This window comes from Vicugna pacos, chromosome 3 (genome assembly GCF_048564905.1).
Source record: "Vicugna pacos chromosome 3, VicPac4, whole genome shotgun sequence".
NCBI classification, from domain to species: Eukaryota; Metazoa; Chordata; class Mammalia; order Artiodactyla; family Camelidae; genus Vicugna; species Vicugna pacos.
Genome location: NC_132989.1, coordinates 28,361,812 through 28,384,027, shown reverse-complemented (window position 1 = coordinate 28,384,027; position 22,216 = coordinate 28,361,812). Strand labels below are relative to the sequence as shown.

At 37.1% G+C, this 22,216-nt stretch overlaps 1 protein-coding gene across 1 annotated transcript; it reads right to left on the bottom strand.

The window, feature by feature from the left end:
- Positions 1 to 879: 879 nt before the first annotated feature.
- On the bottom strand, positions 880 to 10,874 carry ZCCHC10 (zinc finger CCHC-type containing 10). Its single transcript, XM_006212815.4, has 4 exons — positions 10,804 to 10,874; positions 5,797 to 5,958; positions 2,505 to 2,546; positions 880 to 1,756 (listed from the first exon to the last, which is right to left on the bottom strand). Exons 1-4 carry the CDS (start codon positions 10,842 to 10,844, stop codon positions 1,489 to 1,491), a joined length of 513 nt encoding a protein of 170 aa, XP_006212877.1. The 5' UTR covers positions 10,845 to 10,874; the 3' UTR covers positions 880 to 1,488.
- Positions 10,875 to 22,216: the final 11,342 nt, after the last annotated feature.

Sequence of the window (22,216 nt, the reverse complement as noted above, 5' to 3'; positions counted from 1 at the left end):
GTTGTCTGGCCGGAGACATCGATTTTATTAGTCCTCTCATAGAATCACCTTTCGGATTCATTGACTTTTTCTATTGGTTGTTTTCTATTTCATCCATCTCTGATCTTGATTTTTATTTCTTTTCTTTTGCTTATTTTGGGATTTATTTGCTCTTCTTTTTCTAGTTTCTTAAGGTGTAAACTGAAGTCATTGATTTGCCATCTTTTTTCCCTAATATTTAGTGCTATAAAATTTCCCTAAATACTACTTTAGAGGCATCCCACAAATATTGATGTATTTTACTTTCATTTTTGGTTAGTTAATATTTTCTAATTTTCCTTTTGAGTTCTTCTTTGACCCATGAGTTATATAAAAGTGTATTATTCAGTTTCCATGTATTGGGGGATTTTCCAGAGATGTTTCTCATACTGATTTCTAGTTGAATTCCACTGTGGTCAGATATACTATGTATGTACTGTAAACAAAGAACAAAAGAGCGTTTTTCCTCACCACTCAATCCTACAAGGATTAACCCACTGCAGACACTGACTGACAGTGTACTTTGTGCTTCAGATAGGGGAAATGAAGAAGGTATCAGGATGGCTTTTGCTTTGGACAAGTAAGCTCCTTGGATAGTTAGATGTATCTCTCAGGAAGAATTTTAATGAAGCCAGATTCTTGCATCTTCCCACACACAAAAAATCACTAAAATCATTAACTTGAGATATCTGTTCTTTGTGAGTTGTGCTAATCTTTTACCAAGAGGAATACTGGACTGCAAGTATTTCCTAGACAAAGAAAAAGTCTCAGGTAACTGGCTTCTTCCCTTACCTCTTTAGAGCAGTTTACCCAAAAAAAGGTAACTCTAAGAACCAGAAGAAAATGAATGATACAACACAGTAACTTGAAACTTGTACCATCCAAAAGGTATAAATTTATTAATAGGTTTCTTTAACTTTTCATTTAGGTCAAGAAGTCAGGATAACTTTCTGAACATAAACATAAAAATAGAGCACATTTATTAACAGTAGGAAAACTCCTAAGCTTAGAGTAACAATGTATTAAATTTTACATAATGACATACAGCCAAAAGCGTTAGAAATTCACTGACAGATATTCTGATGCATTATCCTAAAAACATGTCTGATGCATAGCACTTACATTTATCAAAGTACGGCATTTACTTCACAGGGAGAAAAGAGGTTTCAACACAGAAACAGATTTACTGGATTTCAGCTTTGATTAATTTTACAGATATATTTTAAAGATAAAAAAGAAAAACAAGATTCACCCTTAAAATAAAAAAAGTCTCTCTTTGTATATATATATATATATATAATCCATTATTAATACTCTTTATGCTCTTACAATGTAAAACATTCAGAAACATTTGAACTCTACAAATTTTGACCAGTTAACCTATTTGGCCTTAACACACTCTCAATTCCCTTCTGAGAGAGAATCACATTAATGATTTCAGTCCATCAGTTCAATATGGATGGAGCAATTCTATTTCTTTTTCTTCTTCTTTGGTGGTTCCTCCTCAGAGCTGCTATCTGTGCTGGTGCTGCTACTACTGGAAGAGCTGGAATCTGACTCTGAATCTGAGGATGAGGAAGAGCTGGAGGAGGAGGCTGAAGATGATGAACTGGAGGAGCTTTCATCAGTGTCACTGTCCTCTGAGGACGATGAGGTAGATGTATCTTCACTCTCTGATGAAGAATCACTGGCTGAACTGTCACTGCTATTGCTACTGGAACTGGTTACACTCTTAGACCTATTAGACAATTATATGCATGAGAAGCTGACATTTAATAGAACATTTAAAAGCAATTTCACATGAATAGTATGTGTATGTATATACTGGAGCGTTGCTAGGTTTGATGCATTGGTGACTGCCTAACTATAGTAACCCCATTGCCTACCATGTCCACCCTCTTTCCAAGAACACAAGGTCTTTTACTTCAGTAATTTAATTCTCTTGGAGTTCAAGATAAGTGTACTCATGGGAGAAAGGGTATAGCTCAAGTGGTAGAGAGCATGCTTAGCATGCATGACATCCTGGGTTCAATCCCTCGTACCTCCTCTAAAAATAAAGAAATAAACTTAATTACCTCCCCCACCAAAAAAATGGAAAAAAGAAAGATAAGTGTACCTACTATGTTGTGCTCCAGAGTAAATGTCAGAATAAAGTTGTAGTTTAACTGGGTTTATTTAAATCTCATGTAGAGTGGTAAATGTTTCATGACCTTAACTACTTTGGACTAGATATAGCTGGTCAATGATTTCTTACCAGTCTATTAACATTTCCTATTTTAAGACAAGAGAAATTATTATTTCCAGGAAAAAGGACTCTGGAAAGTTGGAGATAAAGCAGAAATGAAGGCAAGAAATTCTAGACAGGAACATATCAGAAAACAGGGTGATATTTAATCATGATTTGCAAGCAAGAGATTTCAGATCCAAATCTTATAACTATATTATTTTAAAGTCACACTTCCGATTACTCCTAAAGCCACACATACCTTTTTTTCTTGGTTTTTCTTTCAACATTAGTTTCTCCAATGCTGATAAACACAAGGAGGGAAAAAGGCTCCCGTTAGGACAATGATTATATACAGCTCAGACAAATCCTTCTGCTATCTCCAAAACTGTTTTACATTGGAGAAATACTCTGTCTTTTATAACATGTACTGAGAGTCCAGTATTTCTTGTTATAATCAAGAGGAAAGTGTCCTAATATAGATGTATATAGTACACGCAGTCAACTTAACAAGCATTTAAGGAAGAAAGATTTTATCAACCGTATCTTAGAAGCCAGGTAAAGTTAGTAGTTAAGATGACTGAACACACCAATTTGATCCTTTTTTAGTTCTGAACTTAGGTTGACATGGCTAAATCAAGTATTTAGAGAACAACAGAACAAAGCAAATAATAGTATAACAGCTGGAATTTATAATTTGGGTTTCCAGAATCATATTATAAATAGACATTTCATATATAAAGAGAAGAAACCTTTAATTTAAAATAAACATTTCTTTTTCTGCATGTCCCCAAAATGTTCAGTGATCTACCATTTGAAAACCAGAGACTTAATACATTAAGACTATGTGCCCTCACATTATTTGTAAAGAACAAAGTCTGGAGATTTGAGTGAAATATACAGATGGCTTGCTGCTATGTATCTGCAAAACCACATGCATACTAAACCAGGTTTTTAAATTACAGAATTACTTCTATTACTATAGCATGGTCCTGTAAATTCAGTATTTTTATATTCTGAACTTCTCTGTATTTCCTAGATAATGCTTCTATCCTTATTTCCTGAGTCTTCAAATATAAATATGTATGTACATAAAGTTGTTCCATGATGGAATTACTTACTAAATTGTCATTTTCACAGTAAAATAAGTGGTAAAAGTACATTTGTTAAGTCACACCACAATAATTCATGATCACTGAAATTCACACTCTTCTAATCATTTCGTCACTGAACCAAAAAATCAGCAGTCTTTATGTAATAGACCCATAACTAAAATTCATGTAGTTCTATGTATTTTTAAGACCAAGATACTAGCATAGTATAACTAGAAAAAAAAAAGTTGGAATGAAATTATTCATTATTCTTATATTTTATTCTTTAGGACACAGATCTTCAAACATATTTTATTTATATTCCTAATAAAAGAATTTAGGAAAACTATGTTTTTCCCCTCACACTTTATTTGCAAGGGGTATAAAATCTGTCATGTTACATATAAAACATTGATATTTAAAAAAAAACTGTTACATCATTTTGGTAATTGTAAATACTACAAAATTTGATAATTACCATATTTTACTATAAAAAATATATGAATAAGTTTATCTTTAACAGTTGGTGTTTTTACATTGTCCTTTTTCCTCTTTGAATTTGTACTTTTATTCTGCTTTCCCCATTTAATGTATCCTAATATATTTTTATGCCTGAAAATTTTAGTCATCCCTATGATATTTCTGTACAATAAAGAGATACAACATAACTTGAAACTGTATCTTCTAATTACTGTGATCATAAGACTTTAAAAGTGATCATAAGGCTTAAAATTTGGAATTGAATTACCATTATAATTATTACTATACAAATTGATTAAAACAAAAAAATATAAATTTAAGTAACTATTATACATAAAAATAATTTTCCTGGAAATGTATCTCTTAATGACAATGATTTTTTTCTCTAGTTTATGTATCCATTGGTCTTACTGCTTGACTGTGACAGAGTTCAGTATCAATTTAATTCCTGTATTTAATTTTTATAGATTTAACCCTGAGAAATCTTTTTAACATAAATAGGTAGATGGGAATAGAGTTTTGTTGTAGCAATGTCATTCAATTCTTTGACTTCCTCCCATATTATATATCACAAAATTATATATCATTAAAATATACCCTTAAATTGACAACTTAAGGGGAAGGTATAGCTCAAGTGGTAGAGAACATGGTTAACATGCACAAGGTCCTGGGTTCAATCCCCAGTACCTCCTGTAAAAATAAACCTAATTACCTCCCCCCCTGCCAAAATGAAAATAATTAAATTATACAGTAATAAATAAATAAAATATAAAAATAAATTTAAAAATTAAAACAAACAAACAAACAAACAAACAACTCAATTAGATCCTTCTTCAATTTTGCTGGGGGAAAAAAATTACTAAAGAATTTGCTCTCAACAGTTAGGGTCTTTCACTTTCTTACAAACATCACTATTTTGAAAAATCTCTAGGTTTTTTCACATGAGGACAATACACCCAGGTAAGATTAGAGATAGTTGAGAGGTATGTTTTTCTTTTGTGAAATTAAAGAAGGGTTGCTGGGGAAAGGGAAGTAGAAAGGGAGGACTAGTAGGCAAGGTCTCATACAGATTTATTTTTAGAAAAAGTACATATGAATATTCATGATCTAGAAATTGATTACCTAGCTATTCCTATATAACCCTTGAAGAGAGTTCATGTCCACAAATGGGAAGAATGCTACCTTGAAAGTCCAGATATTTAAGACACTATTATATAGCTAACTGTCCTCATGAAGATGCTGCTTCTAATATGTAACACTAAGTAGAACTGACACTTTCCTATCTCAGTTTCTCTAGAACATGTATACTTACTTATTTCACAGGAATTTAAAAAGCTTTATTCAAAGGGCATAAAAAGGTAAATAACAATTTTCCAGTTTCTCTCCTACCCAGTTCTTCTTCTAGGAAAGAATTACCATTATCAATTATTTGTATTTAAAAAAAATGTCCATTATTCCTTTTTTCTTCTCTCTTAACATAAATGATAGTAAATCACATATACTGTTCTCTACCTAGTTTACAAACTTAGTGTAAGTATCCTGGATATTTATCTTGGATATCTTTCCATATCAGTTTATATAATCTACCTCCTACTATTCTGCTGTTGTTTCACTGGCAGTTGAGGAAATAAAGCAAAGTGATTAAGAGCATGGACTCTGGAGACAGGCTAGTTGGTTTAACATTTAACTTTTCTATTTACTAGCTGTGTGACACTGAGCAAATTACTGAACCTCTCTCTATGCCTCATTTCTTCATATGTGAAATGGGAGTAATAATAGTACTTACCCTAATGGCATAGATGTGATGCTGAAATAAGCTAATACTTCTAGAGAGCTTAGACAGTGCTTTGCACACAGTAACATTCATTAAACATGAGCTAGTATTATAATCTAAATCTGGATAACCACCATGAAATATTTAGTTCCTTAATAAATTCTATAAATATAAATGAATATTCCTTGGGATATCATATGTAAACTTACCTTTGTTGTAATAATAATCTGTTTTCTTTTTCTTTTAAAGCTTTCTTTAGTTCTGCTGTTCTTGAAGGCCTATGTAAGTACTTTCTTTTTCCTGTGCATTCATAAGTCCAATGTCCAAATTCCAAGCATTTCTGACATCTTACATGTTGCTTATTTGCTTCACTACAGAGCAAAAAATAAAATACAGGCCTTAAATTTATGACTTGATATTTTCTGCCATGAAAAGCATAAATAATACGAGCATAAAATAATGTTTATGCTTACAACTCAAAAATAAACATAATTTTCCACTTTAAATTATTTGTTAGATTTTTATTACAAGGTAATATAAGTGGTTAAGAGCATGGACCTTGGAGTTAGAATTGAGTTCAAATCTTTCCTCAATTCCATTTCAGAAATGGCAGACTAGGTAACTCTGCAGCTCAAAACTAGAAAAGACAGTAAAAACATTTTTAACAGTCTGCTGGAGGCATCAGAGAACTAACAGGGGATAAAGAATAACCAAGCCAAGATATGGAAGAAACTAGGAACCCAGAGTGGTCAGCCCTGTATTTAAGTCAACTCTTGTGTTGGGGGTGTCTGCCCAACTCAGGAGGGTAACTAAGCATCACTTACAACAAGTAAGGAGACAAATGAAGCATTCAGAGTTAGGACTCTGAAGGGCTATGTCCTAAGAATTAACCAATTGCATATGGAGTGCAGCCCACCTTCTAGTTGTTGAGGAGACTAAGAAAAATCTCAATCCCTCAAACTAGATTAAGACGTGGCAAGTGGGGGAAAAAAAAGATGTGGCGAATGAAGTAAAATAGGTGAAAGAATTGAAAATGAAAAAAATAAAATTGTCATTCTTCATTGCTGATGTATTATGTACATAGAAATTCCAAGAGAATTTACAGATAAAACACTTTTGAATAATTAGAATGGACAACAGCCAAAGGGCAAGAATCAATTGTACCACATTTTCATGGGAAAAAATCTTTTCTACCAGCCTGCTCCAATTTACAGAGTTTAAAATAGCTCAAAGAGAATGAAGCAAGGCCCTCATAGTCACATAGCCATAAAGAGTGGACTAGACAAAACACCCAGTAATCTTTTTTCTGAAATCCATTTCAAAGCCTTTCATGATATTTCCTAACAATGAAAATATGGGGGAATCTGGAAGCCTCTCAGAACCAAGGAAACAAAGTTGTCTTCTCCAATTTACAGGCTGTTTTCCCAATATTAAGAAACTTATAACTTGGGATCCCATCCATTAAAGGTATTCTCTACTAGCACTGTGGAGTTTGTTTTTTGTTGTTATACATAGAACATTCACCAATATCTAAAGCCCATCTATGATGTTCTAAACATCAGTTAATCACTCCTAAAGATACTTATATCTAGAGAATTCTGTATAAGACAGATCTATAATTTCAAAATAAACAAGATTGGCGTTTATTTCTACCCAAATGAATACCCTATTTAATAATATTCCATTTGTATATCCTAAGCTAAGGCTTAAGAAGTGTTTTAACGGTACAGCCTTTTTACGTGAAGTGACCTTCTTTGATTCTTAAAATATTAAGACATGCCTGCCATATTGGCAAAACTGTTTTTTTAAGCCTATTGTTGGAAATGGTGGAGAATGTGCACTCTCAATACAATAAGATATACATTCTTAACTGCTGGTTAGAATGTTAAGTTGTAGAAACTTTCTGAAGGGCTATTTAGTAATATGTAACAAAAATCTTAAAAGCGTACATGCCAAGTAAACAAAGCAGATAATATAAGTGAGAATTACTTATCTTGAAAATCCCTAACAATCCAAAATAGAGCTACTGGAACTAATAAATGAGTTTAATAAAGTTGCAGAAGTCAATTTATGAGCAACAAACAATTAGAAGTAGAATTTTAAAAATGCTATTACAATACTTATTTTTACCCTTGTTAGATTTCTTCTTGTTAGATTCAACATAGAGTTCCAGCCTGTCAAGACCTTTTTGGATCCAGATTCAATCATCAATTATATTAGTTATCCCTCTCAGCTTTGTGTCAACTGCGGGTTTGATAAATATGCACGTGTCCTCATCCAAGTCATTTATAAAAATGTTGAACAAGACCAAACTGAGGACTAAATCCTGCAGGTCATCACAAGGATACTTCTATATACTTACTTCAACCCATTAAACAATACTCTTTGTCCATAATGTTCAACTGATCCACCTAATTATTCTGTTTTGTTCACAAGGATATTGTGGCTTTTCAAGATACCTTACTGAAATACAAATACCTAAAAGGCAATAAGGGTATCAGTTTGTAATGATTTGATACCTGGTGAACTTGGCTTTTCTTGCTGAATGGATTTCATAAACACAGTCAGAATTTTGCTTGGAATGGATGTCTAGTTTACTGGTCTAATTTGTCAAATCTACCCTTCTCATTTTGAAAATCAAAGCAGCATTTGCCTACTTCCAGCCTTTCAGCAGCCCTCCTGTTTGCCAGAGTTACTCAGATTACCAGCAGCAGTACAGCAATCTCACCTAGAAAATCTCTGGTGTGTCAGGGAGCAATCACCTGGGTCAAGTGCCTTAAACACATTCAGAGTGGATTAGGGCTGTTACCCACTTCTCAAGTATTTGGGTTTCAGTCCTACTCTTCTCATTCTGCATATAACTGTGTTTGAGTTAACTCTGATTCAAAGTTAAGTCTGTAAAAGATCTGCTGAATTGGGAAGTTCAAATTTCCCCCCTTTCCTCCCTTAGTCCAAAGACTTTTAAATACAACGTCAACTACTTTCTCAGTTCTCATAACTTGTTGTTTAAAACTTATTTTTCTTTTTATTGAAATAGAGTTGATTTACAATGTTGTGTTAGTTTCAGGCATCCAGCAAAGTGATTCAGTTATACATATATTCTTTCTCAGATTCTTCTGCATTATCAGAATATAGTTAGTTTCCTGTGCTTTACAGTAGGTCCTTGTGAAACCTGTTCTTATTGACGTGATATATGCTCTTTATAAATAAAACGAAATATTTTTGATTAAGTAAAGGCTCCTCTTCTGCTTTCCCCTCCAAAATATTCCTACAACTCTCCTGGACACCCCCTGCCTCTAAAGGCCCACCCTCTCCAGCTCCCTGGAGACTTACAGTCTGTATACCATGACAGGTGTTATTATACACCATGTTTTCTTTCCAGTAAGACCAGAAGCTCCTAAGGTTATGATTTGTCTTTGACTTCTGAGTAACCCATGTACCAAATATAGGCATACCAGAAATAAAACATGTTTTTAACTTTGTAATACTTCTACAATGAAAAATAGCAATATGCTAAAAGTGCTAAAAGTTTTACTTTCACTTCATATTTACAGTGGACATTGGTTGGTTTTGTCAATCTAGCAATCATTACCTCCTCTGACCTACCTACTTGGAATCCATGATTGGTTTATAAAGATCCATTCAATTATGCTAGAAGAGAATGAGATCTAAGTCAATCAGACCTTCATAACCCCATAGACATGGTTCAGGATAGGGCATATAACCCAATCTAGACAATGAGATGCTATCAGCTTGAAGCTGAGAGGATATAAAGCTAAATACTGCAGCCACTTTAGGACCAAAGGAGTGAATCTTTCCAAGTATAGAATCAATACCCAAAAGAGCAAACCTGAGAGTTAGAGATTACCCTGGGGACATGATGATGAGCATATCTATTAAGTATTACTGTCATTCCATTCTTGATCTCAGAACTGTCTGACTTCAAAGCCTTCTTCCTCCACCAAGCATACCACTTGCTCAGATTTCCTAAGTCTTTATCCTTATGCTCAAGGAACTCTTCTCATCAGGCATGAAAGGTAGAGTCTGATGAAAAGGGGAAGAGGAGGATCAGGGCTCTTAGAATAAAAATATAAATATAAAAAAAATACACACTTGAGCAGACTGTGACCGATATATTATACACACACAAACGGTGATGTCATGAAAGGCTGAGAGAATGAAAAAGTAGCAGACATTGTTTGGCTGTGCAGCTTGGTAGAAGAAAAAAAGGCTTTACAAAAACAAGGCATTTGGCATGAACTCCTGCATTATCTGTTCATAGCAAACCTCTTCTGCTACTCTCTGTCGCTCATTAGCCACAACGGCCATCTTCTGGTTCTTAAAACTAAGTTCTTTCCTGTCTCTTAAAGCATTAATGCCACCGTCTGGATGCTCTTTCCACAGATCCTCTCATGACTAGCACCTTTCTTACACGTCCGATCTGTGTTCAAATGCCACTTCTTCAGAGATGACTTTTCAGCCCAACCATCCTAACCTGGATCACCTCTTGTTTACTTCAAAGCTCTTATTATCAACTTTACTTAAAATGTTTAGCCTATTGGCTCTTTTCACCACTAGAACGTAGGCTTCCTAACAGCAAATATTCTGTCTTGAACACCTTTTTCCTTAAACCCAAAGTCTGGCACAGAGCGATAGGTAACGCATAAGTATTTGTTGAAGAGAATGAATGTCAGAAAGTGAGAAGATAGTTTGGGAGAAAAGCCGGCGTTGTAGTTAGGCTGTTCCTCGGGAAGGCGATAGGAAGCGGGCAGGAAAAGTCAGCTGGGCTGGAGGCTACACAGGAAGCTGAAGGTTTACGTCGGCGGGAGTAGGGGGTGTTGGAGGAGGGTTTCAGGCTCCCCCCGGCCACGCGTCGGGTGGGCTGCTGCGTTAGCAAAGGGGCATAAACCACTTAGCGACCAACCCCTGGGCGTCCCCTTCGCGGGAAACAAACGCGAGACTCTACTCAGACACCCCTAGGTCCCGCCCAGCGGCCTTACGCAGCCGTCTTCCACGAAATCGCTAGTCCACAGACATCAAACTTATTGCCGGAGCCCCTTGCGGGCAGACAACGTGCGAGAAAAATGGTCACCTTCTGTCGGGCCACACGGAGGATCCAACACCGGCCTCGGATCCTAGCGCCCGCACATCCGCTGGCTGACGCGCTTCTCCCCGCCCCCAGCCCGCCCCGCGGCCCGACTCCGGCCTTCACTCACGCTTGTCTCCGGGCTATGAGCCGATGCATGGGAGTCGCCATCTTAGCACGACTGAGGCCCGCCGCGCTGGGTTTTGGGAAACTCTTCAGAGGGGGCGGGGACTTCGAACCCCTGCGACCGTAGGCGTGGGCGGAGCCAGTTGGGCCTCAGGAGCCTCTGGGCAGCTTTGGGGGCAAGTAGTGGGTGGGGCCTTGTGTATGCTGTCTCCCGCCTAGATCTATAGTTTGAGGAAGAGGAGTGAGGCCGGTTGTCCGATCTGACAAAGGTTTTGAAGGATGGGTCCACGTAGACTGTGTGGAAAGGCAGGGAAGAACATTCCCAAATGAGGAATTTGGCTATCTATATTTATTTATATTTATATATAAATGACTGTATATGTAGGTGAATAAAACTGTGCAGTGTTCGGAAAACTAGAAGTAGTTTGGAGAGCAAAATAAAAAGGAATGAGTTAAACAAGATTGAGACCATCAACTCAAAAACTTGAGTTTAGTGAGCTGTAAGTCAGATGAGACTACATAGGTAAAGGTGCTTTGTCAACTGGAAAGATTATACAAATGTTTAACCATTTCAGGATATTTTAGCATTTGGTGTCAGATCATGGAGATTTTATTCCCTTAAATCCACATTCTTTGAAACATAGAATTTTTGAAATATATTTATGTATCTATGTTTTTCGGTCCCCGGTTTTTTCAGTTAATGCTTATCAAACACCTAAAATGTTTTGGGGACTGAGGATACAGCATTGAACAAATAAAGTCCTCATACACATGGAGCTTTCTACAGACAGTGAACAAAGGCAATGCCCAACGAGCATAAATACTTTAAAGAAAAATAATTCAGGGTCGGGGTAAAGAGTATTTAGCATCAGGAGTCAGAGAAGGTGATGTCATGTGACCTTTGTGCACGTCTTGTTCTTTACAAAATGGATTCTATCTCTTCTGTTTTTCATTTTGCTTTGTTCATTCCTCAATGTACTTAGGGACATCTTTTCCCCTATCAGCATCACAGATCCAATTGATTCTTTTTATATATTATGTTATGTGGATTGCATGGGTATTCCATAAATTATCCAACCAGTACCCTGTTTGTGAACACTTAGATCATTTATCACAAAGATCATTTACTACCCCAGCATTAAATTATAATATGGGCATTTTTCTTTTTCTTTATGGGTTCCTAGATTTGGCTCATGCTTAGACTGGCCTTTTATGTCCCCAAATTATTTAAAATATTTTTTGTATTTTATTGTATTTTTTCAATTACAACTATGGGTATATTCTTAATACTACTTTTTGTTTTTGAAACACCATTTAGTAGTTAGTAACATAATCTGTCACATTTTTATTGACTTGAAATGCCACTGCCTCATAACTAAATATGTACAAATTTAATTAGTTTGAACATTCTATTTTCTTCCAAAGATCTATTTGTGCCAGTATTTGTATTGCTTTAAATTCCATAGTTTTATAGGATATTTTGATATCTGATAAAGCAAGTCCCTCATAAAAATTCTTCTTTTCCTCTGTTTTCTATATTGCTTCTAAGCATTTATTTTTCCAGATAAGCTTTGTTTTCAGTTTTCAAGTTTCCCACCAAACAAAATTAAGATTTATTTGTCAGCAACTTTTTAAGGAAATTGCACTATAGCAAATATGAAAAAGCAAGAGGTAGAATAAGATGTAACAGCTAGAAAGCAGGAAGCAAATGACCTTATTAGTGATTAATTGGGATACACACCTGGAAAGCCTACAAGAGTTAATTAAAAGCTTTTACACACACACACACACACACACACACACACACACACACACAAACCTTGCTTTTTCAATGGTAAGACCAAGCCAATGTAGCTCTTTCCCACTGAGGCCCATGGGCATGAGGGATTGTCAGCTTTGTCCAGAGGGCCAAGGCTAAAATTCACACTTAAGTGTTGTAAATCTTAATGGGTGGAAGCTGAAAAAAATTTAAAACTTTGGCGAAAGCTGCAAGTAATGTCTAGCTGGCAAGAATGAATACTTCACTAAGACTTTAAACAGACTATTCCTTTATTCTAGAAAAGCCTCCCACAAGTGTCTTCCAGTTATGGAAGATATCTGAAAGAACTGGAGGAAAGATAGACGTAAAAGGCATGTATTGGAGGGAGATTTCCATCTCACTGGACTGGGTTGCTTTTGGTCAGGATGATTGTTTCCTGCCCTGACCCTGACCTGTTTATGCGCACCTGTGGTTAGAGAGCGGAGCACAGAACAGGGTCTGCTTCCTGAGCTGGCAACTGTGCAGTCCACGGGGCCCTGTGCTTAGAAGAGTTCCATGCTTTGGTATTGCTGTCCTGAAATTCTTAGTAGCTTTTGAACAGAGTCCCACATTTTAATTTTGCTCTGGGCCCTATACATTATGCAGCTGGTCCTGCAGCAGAAGCTGGTGAACGTGTTTTCATAATACTGCAAGACAGCTCAATCCAGGGTCAGAAGAGGGGAGAGAATGGAATCTCTTGCTTTTCCTGGAATTGAGATTCAGTCTTTTCTCTGAAGATTTGTGGCTATTCTAAGGGGGGAAAAATTTTTTTTGCCTTTTGAGTATGGCTTAAAAAAATTTTTTTTGGAGGGGAAGTAGTTAGGTTTATTTATTTTTTTAATGGAAGTACTGGGGACCTTGTGTATGCTAAGCATGCAGTCTACCACTGAGCTATACCCACCCCACACCCCCAGCTTTCATTATGTTTTACAAGCAGTTATTGTAACCATTCAGGAAACATCAGTGTTGTAAAATGGGACCCTGGTACAAAATCAAATGTAGTTTCTTCCTTCGTTTGCCTTTGGGTACAGCAAGAAAAGCTCTTCTCCTTCTAGTAGGATGAGAGCAATTGACTAATTTGACTAAATAAGAGAGAGGTTCAGAGTAGGCAAATCGTTGATTTTGTAAAGGGGAGTGGCCATGCAAGGGGACTGGCGGAAGTCGCATTTGAGCCTCTGTGGTTATGAGGCTCTTGTTTTCCAAATGATGGCCCTTCCACCCACCTTTGGGCTTGGTGAGAGTGGTACCTGCGGCTCCCTAGAAAGGGGTAAGAGCTGCCTTCCTCAATTATTTCCACTTTCCAAGAGGGCTTGAAAACTAAATACTCAAAAGTTATGTCACATTCTCTTATCTTCAGACACAGCTGCTTGGGTTTCTCAGGGACCTTGGGGCTTGATGCAATGCCTTGCTGTGATATGCCTTCATGAAGTGATCTTACAACTGTGTGGTTGTGAGTCCAGGATTTGCTGGTTTAGGAGAGAAGAAAATTGACATCCTGAGAGAAGCAGAGAAGAGAGACAGAGAGAAAAAGGCCTACCGATGATGCAGGAAAAACGGATGTGGTGCAATAGGAGGGCGTGTCCCAGGTCTTGGTCGAGCCCCTGGGACTTGCCCTGCCAAGTGTGGGTCCTTGGCTTTGCCCAGGAAAGAATTCAAGAGTGAGCCACAGTTGAGTAAAGGTAGATTTATTTAGAGAGATACCTAGTGCATAGAGTGTAAGCTGTTTCAGAAGGCAAGAGAAAGGCCACGAGGTGTGGAAGTTAGTCTAACCTGGGCATTGAGTGCCCAGGTTAGACTAAAAGTAGATACACACTCCACAGAGAGAGTGTGGGCCATCTTTGAAGACGAGGGAGTAAAAAGGGCAGCCATGAGATGCGGTGTTGCCAGTTTTTATGGGCCCAGTAGCTTCTTATGCTAACAAGTGGGAAGATTATTCCAACTACCCTGGGGAAGGGGTTGGGATTCCCAGGAAGTTGGCCGTTGCCCACTCTTTGACCTTTTATGGTTAGCTTTGGAACGGTCATGGCACCTGTGGGCATGTTACTCACCATGTTACTATATTACAATAGGTGTATAATGAAGCTCAAGGTCTACTAGAAGTCAAATCTCCCACCATCTTGAGCCTCAAGGCCTACTGGGGGTTGAATCTTTTGCCATTCTGGTGTTAACTGCTGTGTCATTTCTTGAATGGCTGTGCTCTGCCCCCTTCCTTTCTGTCTCACCTAGATAGACTTGACTGTCTTTTCATTTGAATCTTTGGGTTATTACAGCTTCACTTTGGTAAATTTTTTTTTGTGATTAAGATGGTTCAAGTTGGGTTTCTATGTCTTGCCCCCAAAGGATCCCCATTTTACAAATTAAGAGACTGAGACTAAGATATCTTTGTTAAGTGATTTATCCAAGGCCCACTGCCCTGAGCTTTTTCTATTACACAACCCCTCCCTTCCAGCCAGTTTTGTTTATAGTCAGCCCTTCTTATCTGCAGGTTGCGTATCTATGGATTCAATCAACCACAGAATGAAAATATGCAGAAAAAAAATTCCTAAAAGTTCCAAAAAGCAAACCTTGAATTTGTACTGCTAACTGTTTATATAGCATTTACATTGTATTTACAACTATTTACATAACATTTACATTGTATTAGGTATTATAAGTAATCTAGAGATGATTTAAAGGAGGATTTTATACAAATACTACACGATTTTATATAGGAACGTGGGCATCCACAGATGTTGGTATGGAGGGGCAGGGCAGAGGGGGCTCCTGGAACGAATCCCCCAGGAATACTGAGGAATGACTGTATTTTGAGATAATGGAGAATGAATTCCTTTCTATCTTTTAGGATTCAATTGCAAGAAACACAAAACAAAACTTTGGCTAAATAAACAAAAGAATTTATTGTTGGTTTATTGGCTAGCTCATAATCTGGAAGGAAGAAGTGCACACCTAGCCTCGAGAAGGCCTTCAACCAGAAAAGTCCAGATCTTAGGAATGGGAACTTTTTAGGCAATTGCCAGCAGGTGATTAGGTCCAACCCTCTGCATTACCTGTATGCCTCATCTCAACAGTGAAGTTCCCTGATAAAAGTTTGCTTGGCTTCTTACTGAGATGTGCCCATCCCTCTGGTCAGATGTGGGATCCCACAATTAGCAGGCCTCCAGAATGAGGAAGACTTGAGGAATACTTTAAGGAATAAATGCTGAGCAGACAAAAAAACAAAAGATGTGCATTACATCCTGTAGCAGGATCTTTGGACAAGATCTTTGCATGCAAGTTTATCATATCTAGGTCACAGTGGGAGAGCTAACACAGTGTTTTGCAAAGGCTCACAAGTGACCAAACATTTAGAAATGAAATATAGCAAGCACAAAAGAAACTAGCTGAATTGAAAACCCCATCTCAGCTTTCTTTCTCTCTCCCTTTTCTGGTGAGCATGATAAACTTCTGTGATCTAAACCCACACATTTTAATTGCCAAGTCAGATATATGATGATTAATTTATTACAGTGCATGTGAGATTTGGAATAATGATCTAATATTTCTTCCAGAAATAACCTCATTCATCAAACTTCTCTGGATGCCCACCCCCTCTACTGCACCTTTCCTGTGATGTGGGTCCTGAGGTGAAAATGACTTTATACCAGCTTGAGCTAAAGTCTTGAAACCACACCCCTCCTCCTTTTTTTTTAAAAACACAATTCATTTTCATTATGAAAACACTTAAAAATAGAGATTAAGAGAAAATAATGCATAATACTTTCCACTATCTACAGAAAGAGATGTTTGAGGTTTTCTTTTAAGAAATGTAGATATTTCCTATACCCATAACTGAACCTCAACTAACTATAACATATTTTAAAATATCACAGACAATATGTGTCTGGGGAATTTTAAATTGACCTAAGCAGCATTAATAGATCCTTGCTTTTCAGTGATTTTTTTTTTTAACAACTACATTAATTGAGGGTCAGACACTGTGCTAGGTCTGTATAGGCAGTATTTTTAAAAGATGAGGTATAATTTACATACAATAAAATACACAGATTTAAACTGTACGATTTCATGGATTTTAACAAATGTATACACCCACGAAATCACAAAAGATGTACCACCACCTCAGTCAAGACAGAGAATATTCCTTCCATGATTTGACAAATCAAAAGGTAATGTTGCACAACATGAGGCATGAGGAGTAAGAGTTCTATCATCACATCAGTCCATCCGGACTGGAATGAAGGTGCCAGTTTTTCATATTTCATGGTATCCACATAAATCCTACCCCCATTTCTTGGCTCTTAGTGGGAGGATGCTCTCCTAATGTAGAATTCTGACAGTTCCTATGTAGCTATCATTAGCACCTAAAAAAGGTATCACTTTGTAGAATATATTTCTTTTTTGAAAATTTGACTTTCACATAGATTCATTTTCTCTGTTCAGTCTAGACAAATTTATTTCTTTTCAACTTTTTAAAGGAAAGTTTTACTTTTGGGTGAATGTGAAAAACGTGGAAAATACAAACTTATTTTTAGGTCCTTAGGTGTATATAGATTAAACATTTGTATGCTCATGTATAACTGAAAAATTGTGCTCTACACTGGAATTTGACACAACATTGTAAAATGACTATAACTCCATAAAAAAAGTTTAAAAAATTTGTAAAAATTTAGTATTTTCTATGAATGTACATCTTAAGGTTTAAAAAATATGAAGCTAGTAATATTTTATAGTATCAAGCACTCCTTTCTGTGATAGATAAAACAACTGAAAAAAAGCTTTATTTTTTTCCCAGTTACCAGTGCTACTAGTGAAAAAATCCAAACTTGCCAAACTACTTCAAAATAAACAACTCTAACTCATTTCTTATTAGAATCCTAATCAGAAAAATGCTAAAACCAAGGCTCAGTTTACATGGTATGTAGAGCGAAAAGAAAGTAGTAATTACTTTGTTTTATGAATAAGAATGGCAAGATAGCCTCTCTCCACAAAAAGCAAATACAGCCCAAGTCCACTTCAGGGTTGGGAAGCTTATCTTTTTGTGAGAAGCACTTTGCATAGTACCAGTTCAGGTTCAAGACAGGCTCTGGAATTGTCAACAGATCTTCTTCTTGCCCTTGCTATCAGTAAATAGGCTATAAAGATTTTCTTTTTGCACCATCTGATTTTTATCAATCTTTTAAGAATTTGATAAAATTTGAATTAACTCTGCACGTTGTTAAGATTTGCTTCATATTTCCAAGGATTACCAGATCTATAAACCTTGCCCACTTTAGGTACTATACCTTTCCATTCATTAAATGTTGAACCAAGATTATTTTTATGACAAAACATTCAAGTCCTGTCTCTGCATGTAAAAATACTATTCTGTTTCTTTTCCATTGTCTTCAGTGAAAGGTCATGAAGCCATTTAAAAATAGATATCATGAAGGGGGAAGGGTATAGCTCAAGTGGCAGAGTGCATGCTTAGCATGCATGAGGTCCTGGGTTCAATCTCAAGTACCTCCTCAATAAGTAAGCTCAATTACCCTCCCAAAAAAAGATGTTATGAAGGGCTTTTTTTTTTTTTAAGTATAAGTGATATATAACAGTATATGACTTTCAGGTGTACAACATAATGATTTGATATTGCAAAATGATCACCCCAGTAAGTCTGGTTAACATCAGTGTGAAGGGCTTTTTTTTCTATCATTGGTAAATCCTCAAAGTGAATTTTAATCCCAAGCATTTTTACATGGATACTTACTGCACTTGGAAGGTGGGTTTTAAAAGTGGTAGATTTATTAGTCAGGGCTTAATGTGGGCTAGAGGTCACAGAAGTCCCCACTCCCACCACCTAAGAGCTTTAAGGACTCAAAGTATATGAATCAGTATGGTGAGGAAATAGTCTGTCGTAATAAGGTTTCCAGGGAAATTTGACTCCTTGAATCAGTTGGTGCCCAAAGAAGCAAATATAGACTGGAAGCCTTAGAGTCTAAGGAACACCTAAGAGTTTTGAAACTCCTCATTATTCCTTCTCAACAGGCCACCTGAAGGTAGGGAAACAGCACAGAAGCTCCATGCTGTGAAGGATAATGATTCTAACTTCACTGGATTTACTTTCATCACAGGTTATTTAATCAGTCTGCTGTTGGTGAAATCTTTGTGGTTTCCTTCTTTTTTTGTTGCCATTAAAATTATAACCCAGATATCACCTAGAGGCTTCAGTGCACTGACAGAATTGAGTAAACTTGGTTCCAATATCCAGGGTCTGTGGTAATTCAGAGACTACTCTACCCTTTTAGTGGTTTAATTCCTCTTAGGTTTCTCTGTTCCTGCCCCAGGTCATACCTGGGTATGAAGCTGCATTCTCTTTTCAGGTGCCAACCAGAAATCTCATCACACCAAGAATCTCATGATCTTAGTGAAGACTTATGAGCTGCAGTACCGGGTGGTCACATTGTCGATGACATAACCACCCTCTCTCTCAAGCAATCAGTGACCCTCTCATTTCCTCTCAGATCTAGATCCCTCTGACCCTTTCAAACCCTCATAGTCCCTACACATTACCCTGTGAAACTCTCCAGAAAGTGAGGTATAGTAAATGAACTCCCTATAATATTTGTTTCAAAGCCCAATAAAGCCTATCTGGATTCCTCAGTTCTCTAGTATTCTGGGCACAACGTTGTCTTTCACTACATCAACAGTGTGAGACATCTTTTGAGGTGCCTTTCTAGCTCATCATGACAGTCCTCTGAGACTGGTACTAGTGACTCTGTTTTCCCAGGTATCTTGACTGAACCAGCTTGACTGATCCAAGCTGGACCAGTTACCCGGGGATTTTGCATTAGAAGTGAAGATCTTCAGTTTTCATCACTGCGTGTGGCTGGGCTTGAGGCATGTTTATTTAGAGCTGAGGGGCAGCTGGTACATGAAGACAGAGAAATTGGGTCTACAGAGAAAGAAGTATATTAAGATACTTTTAGCTGGAAATAATACAAACCTCAAATCAAAAGGTTTCCCACTTGCCTGAGTGTGTCTGTAATGCTCTCTGCTTCTCTAGTCTATGGTGATGGGCCTCTGTGCTAATACCCACTGTGTGGCATGTATCCAGTACTGATGTCCTTGGAGGGCCCCTCTGGGCCTCCCACTCCACAGTTCCCTGATGAGGGGGATCCCAGCTCCAGCTTGACCATTTCTTCTCAACCACTGCCTCTTGTTGCAAGGGTCTCTTCCAGCCAGCAGCCTTCTTGGGTAGGGTCAGATGAAACAGTCCAAGTTTAGCCACCTATTCCAATGTACAATGGATCTAGGGGAAATATGTATTTCCTTGTCACACCATATCACCTTCTGTTCTTGGTCCCTTCATATAGCTAGCTCCCTCCAGGCTTCTCTTCTCTTGTTCATATTTGTCTCTTCCTTGTTCAAATGGGGAAATTGGCAAGCATGCTGCTTCAGCAAATCGCCAACTAAAGCATAGACCTCACTCCAGTCTAGACAAGGGCCTCCCTTCTCACTTGTCATCCCTGGAGAGACAGCATCATCTGCCCTTCTCCTACTGGGAGGACGAAATCTCTTCTCAGTATGAAGAAATTCACTCCCCACAAGTCACCATGGCTCTCTCACTCCTCCCCACTTCTCCTACAGAGACAAGAGGGGTGGGGCGGTTGGAGCAAGGAGGAGGCTGGAAGTTTCTAGGCTGTTTCTGCCTACTCTCTTGGGGAAGTTGGCTGGCTCCAATTACTGGCAATTTTCATAAGAGTGTGGGTTAGTTAGCACTTTTCTGTTCTCACCTGTGGGCCCTAACCACCAATTCTGGGACAACAGGGGAAAATCACACAATATCCTATTAGAGCAGTAACAGCCATCTCTAATATTTCTTGAGCAATTGCTGTGTGTCAGGCAATGTACATTTTATAATAACTGTCTTATTTATATGTCACATCAATTCTATGAGGCCGATCCTATCATTTCCCCCATTTTTCAGGTGAGGAAACTGAGGCTTGTAGACTATCAAGCCCCTTGGAACTGATATCCAGACCCAGGCTGTAGGGTTGCAGGGCCTTAAGTGATCGTCTATACTCCCTCTCTTTTATACAAAAGGGAAGCATGCTTGCTTGCTTGCTTATTTATTTATTTATTTATTTATTTATTTATTTATTTATTTATTTTCCACTCTTCTTTGTGGGGAAAATAACTTACCTGTTATTTTTAATGGAGGTACTGGGGATTGAACCCAGGACCTCATGCATGACAAGCATGCCCTCTACCACAGAGCTATCCCCTCCCACCCTGCCCATCCTTTTTTAAGGATCTATTCCTTGAAATAGAACTATTGTCATAGAGAATGCACCCTTTTCCCAAAATACTCTCTAGGAAGACAGAACCAGATAATAATTTCCCTGATATTTTTGCCAGTAAGGGATATTGTAATTTGTTTTATTTTTCCAATGTGATATGAAAAAATGAAATTTCATTATTGTCTTAATTAACTTTAAAATAAATTCCAGGTGAGGTCGAACATTTTATGCTTATTTGCCATTTGAATTTGTTCTTTATAAACTTTGTCTTCTAATTTTTGGTCCATTTTTTTTTCTGATTGACTGATGACAACTATATCTCAAGAATATTTGAAGTCACATATGTTGAGGATATTTCTTCCCAAGTTGCTGTCAAAGAATAAACTTTTTATTGTGGGAAAGTATACATAACATAAAATTTATCATTTTAACTATTTTTAAGTGTACAATTGTGTGGCACCAAGTATATTCACAATGTCAGGCAACCATCACCACCATCCATTTCCAGAACTTTTTCATCATCCCAAACAAAAACTCTGTATCCATTAAAAAATAACCCTGATCCACTCTTCCCTACAATCCCTGGTAACCTCTATTCCACGTTCTATGAATTTGCTTATTCTAGATTCTTCATATATAAGGAATCATGTAATATTTGTTCTTTTGTGTCTGGCTTATTTCACTTAGCATAATGTTTTCAGGGTTTGTTCATATTGTACCATGTATCAGAGGTTCATCTCTTTTTGATGGCTGAATAATAGTCCATTGTATGTATACACCACATTTTGTTTATCCATTTATCTATTGTTGCACACTTAGCTTGTTACCACATTTTGGCAATTGTGAATAATCTGCTGTAAATATTGGTGTACATGTATCTATCTGAGTCCTTTGTTTTCGATTCTTTTAGATTTATACCTAGGAGTGGAATTGCTGGATCATATGGTAATTCTACGTTTAACTCCTTCAGGACAAAGTGTAACTTTTAAAAAGTTAAAAACATACAAATATATATAGCGAGGACATGTCAGTGATTTACTTAACTCATTAGAGAGGACAGCAGCAGGACAGTAAAGCTGATTCCATGGAGAACTCAAGATCCTGAAGTGAAAGAAAGAATGAATGCTGAAATTAGATAGCTAAATTAAATAGAAAACCTGTTGTTGTTCTACAGGGCAATAAAAACACAGTCTTTGGGAATATCTTTTCTACCAGGTAGAAATTATTTGCATCTCCCAAACAAACACCGTTTGAGACTTGTCAATCTTCTATAAGTTAACATCTAATTTGATGAAGTCTGGGCCCTAATTGATAGAAAATAGCAAGTCAAACAAAGTGACGTTATC

Bases quoted from the DNA above. Each gene is read 5' to 3' on its own strand.
- ZCCHC10 (XM_006212815.4), bottom strand. From the start codon at position 10,844: ATGGCGACTCCCATGCATCGGCTCATAGCCCGGAGACAAGC. The intron at 2,547-5,796 runs GTAAGTTTACAT...TGTGTTTATCAG, and splicing joins AGATTATTATTACAACAAAG to CATTGGAGAAACTAATGTTG. The intron at 1,757-2,504 runs GTATGTGTGGCT...ATTGTCTAATAG, and splicing joins AGAAAAACCAAGAAAAAAAG to GTCTAAGAGTGTAACCAGTT.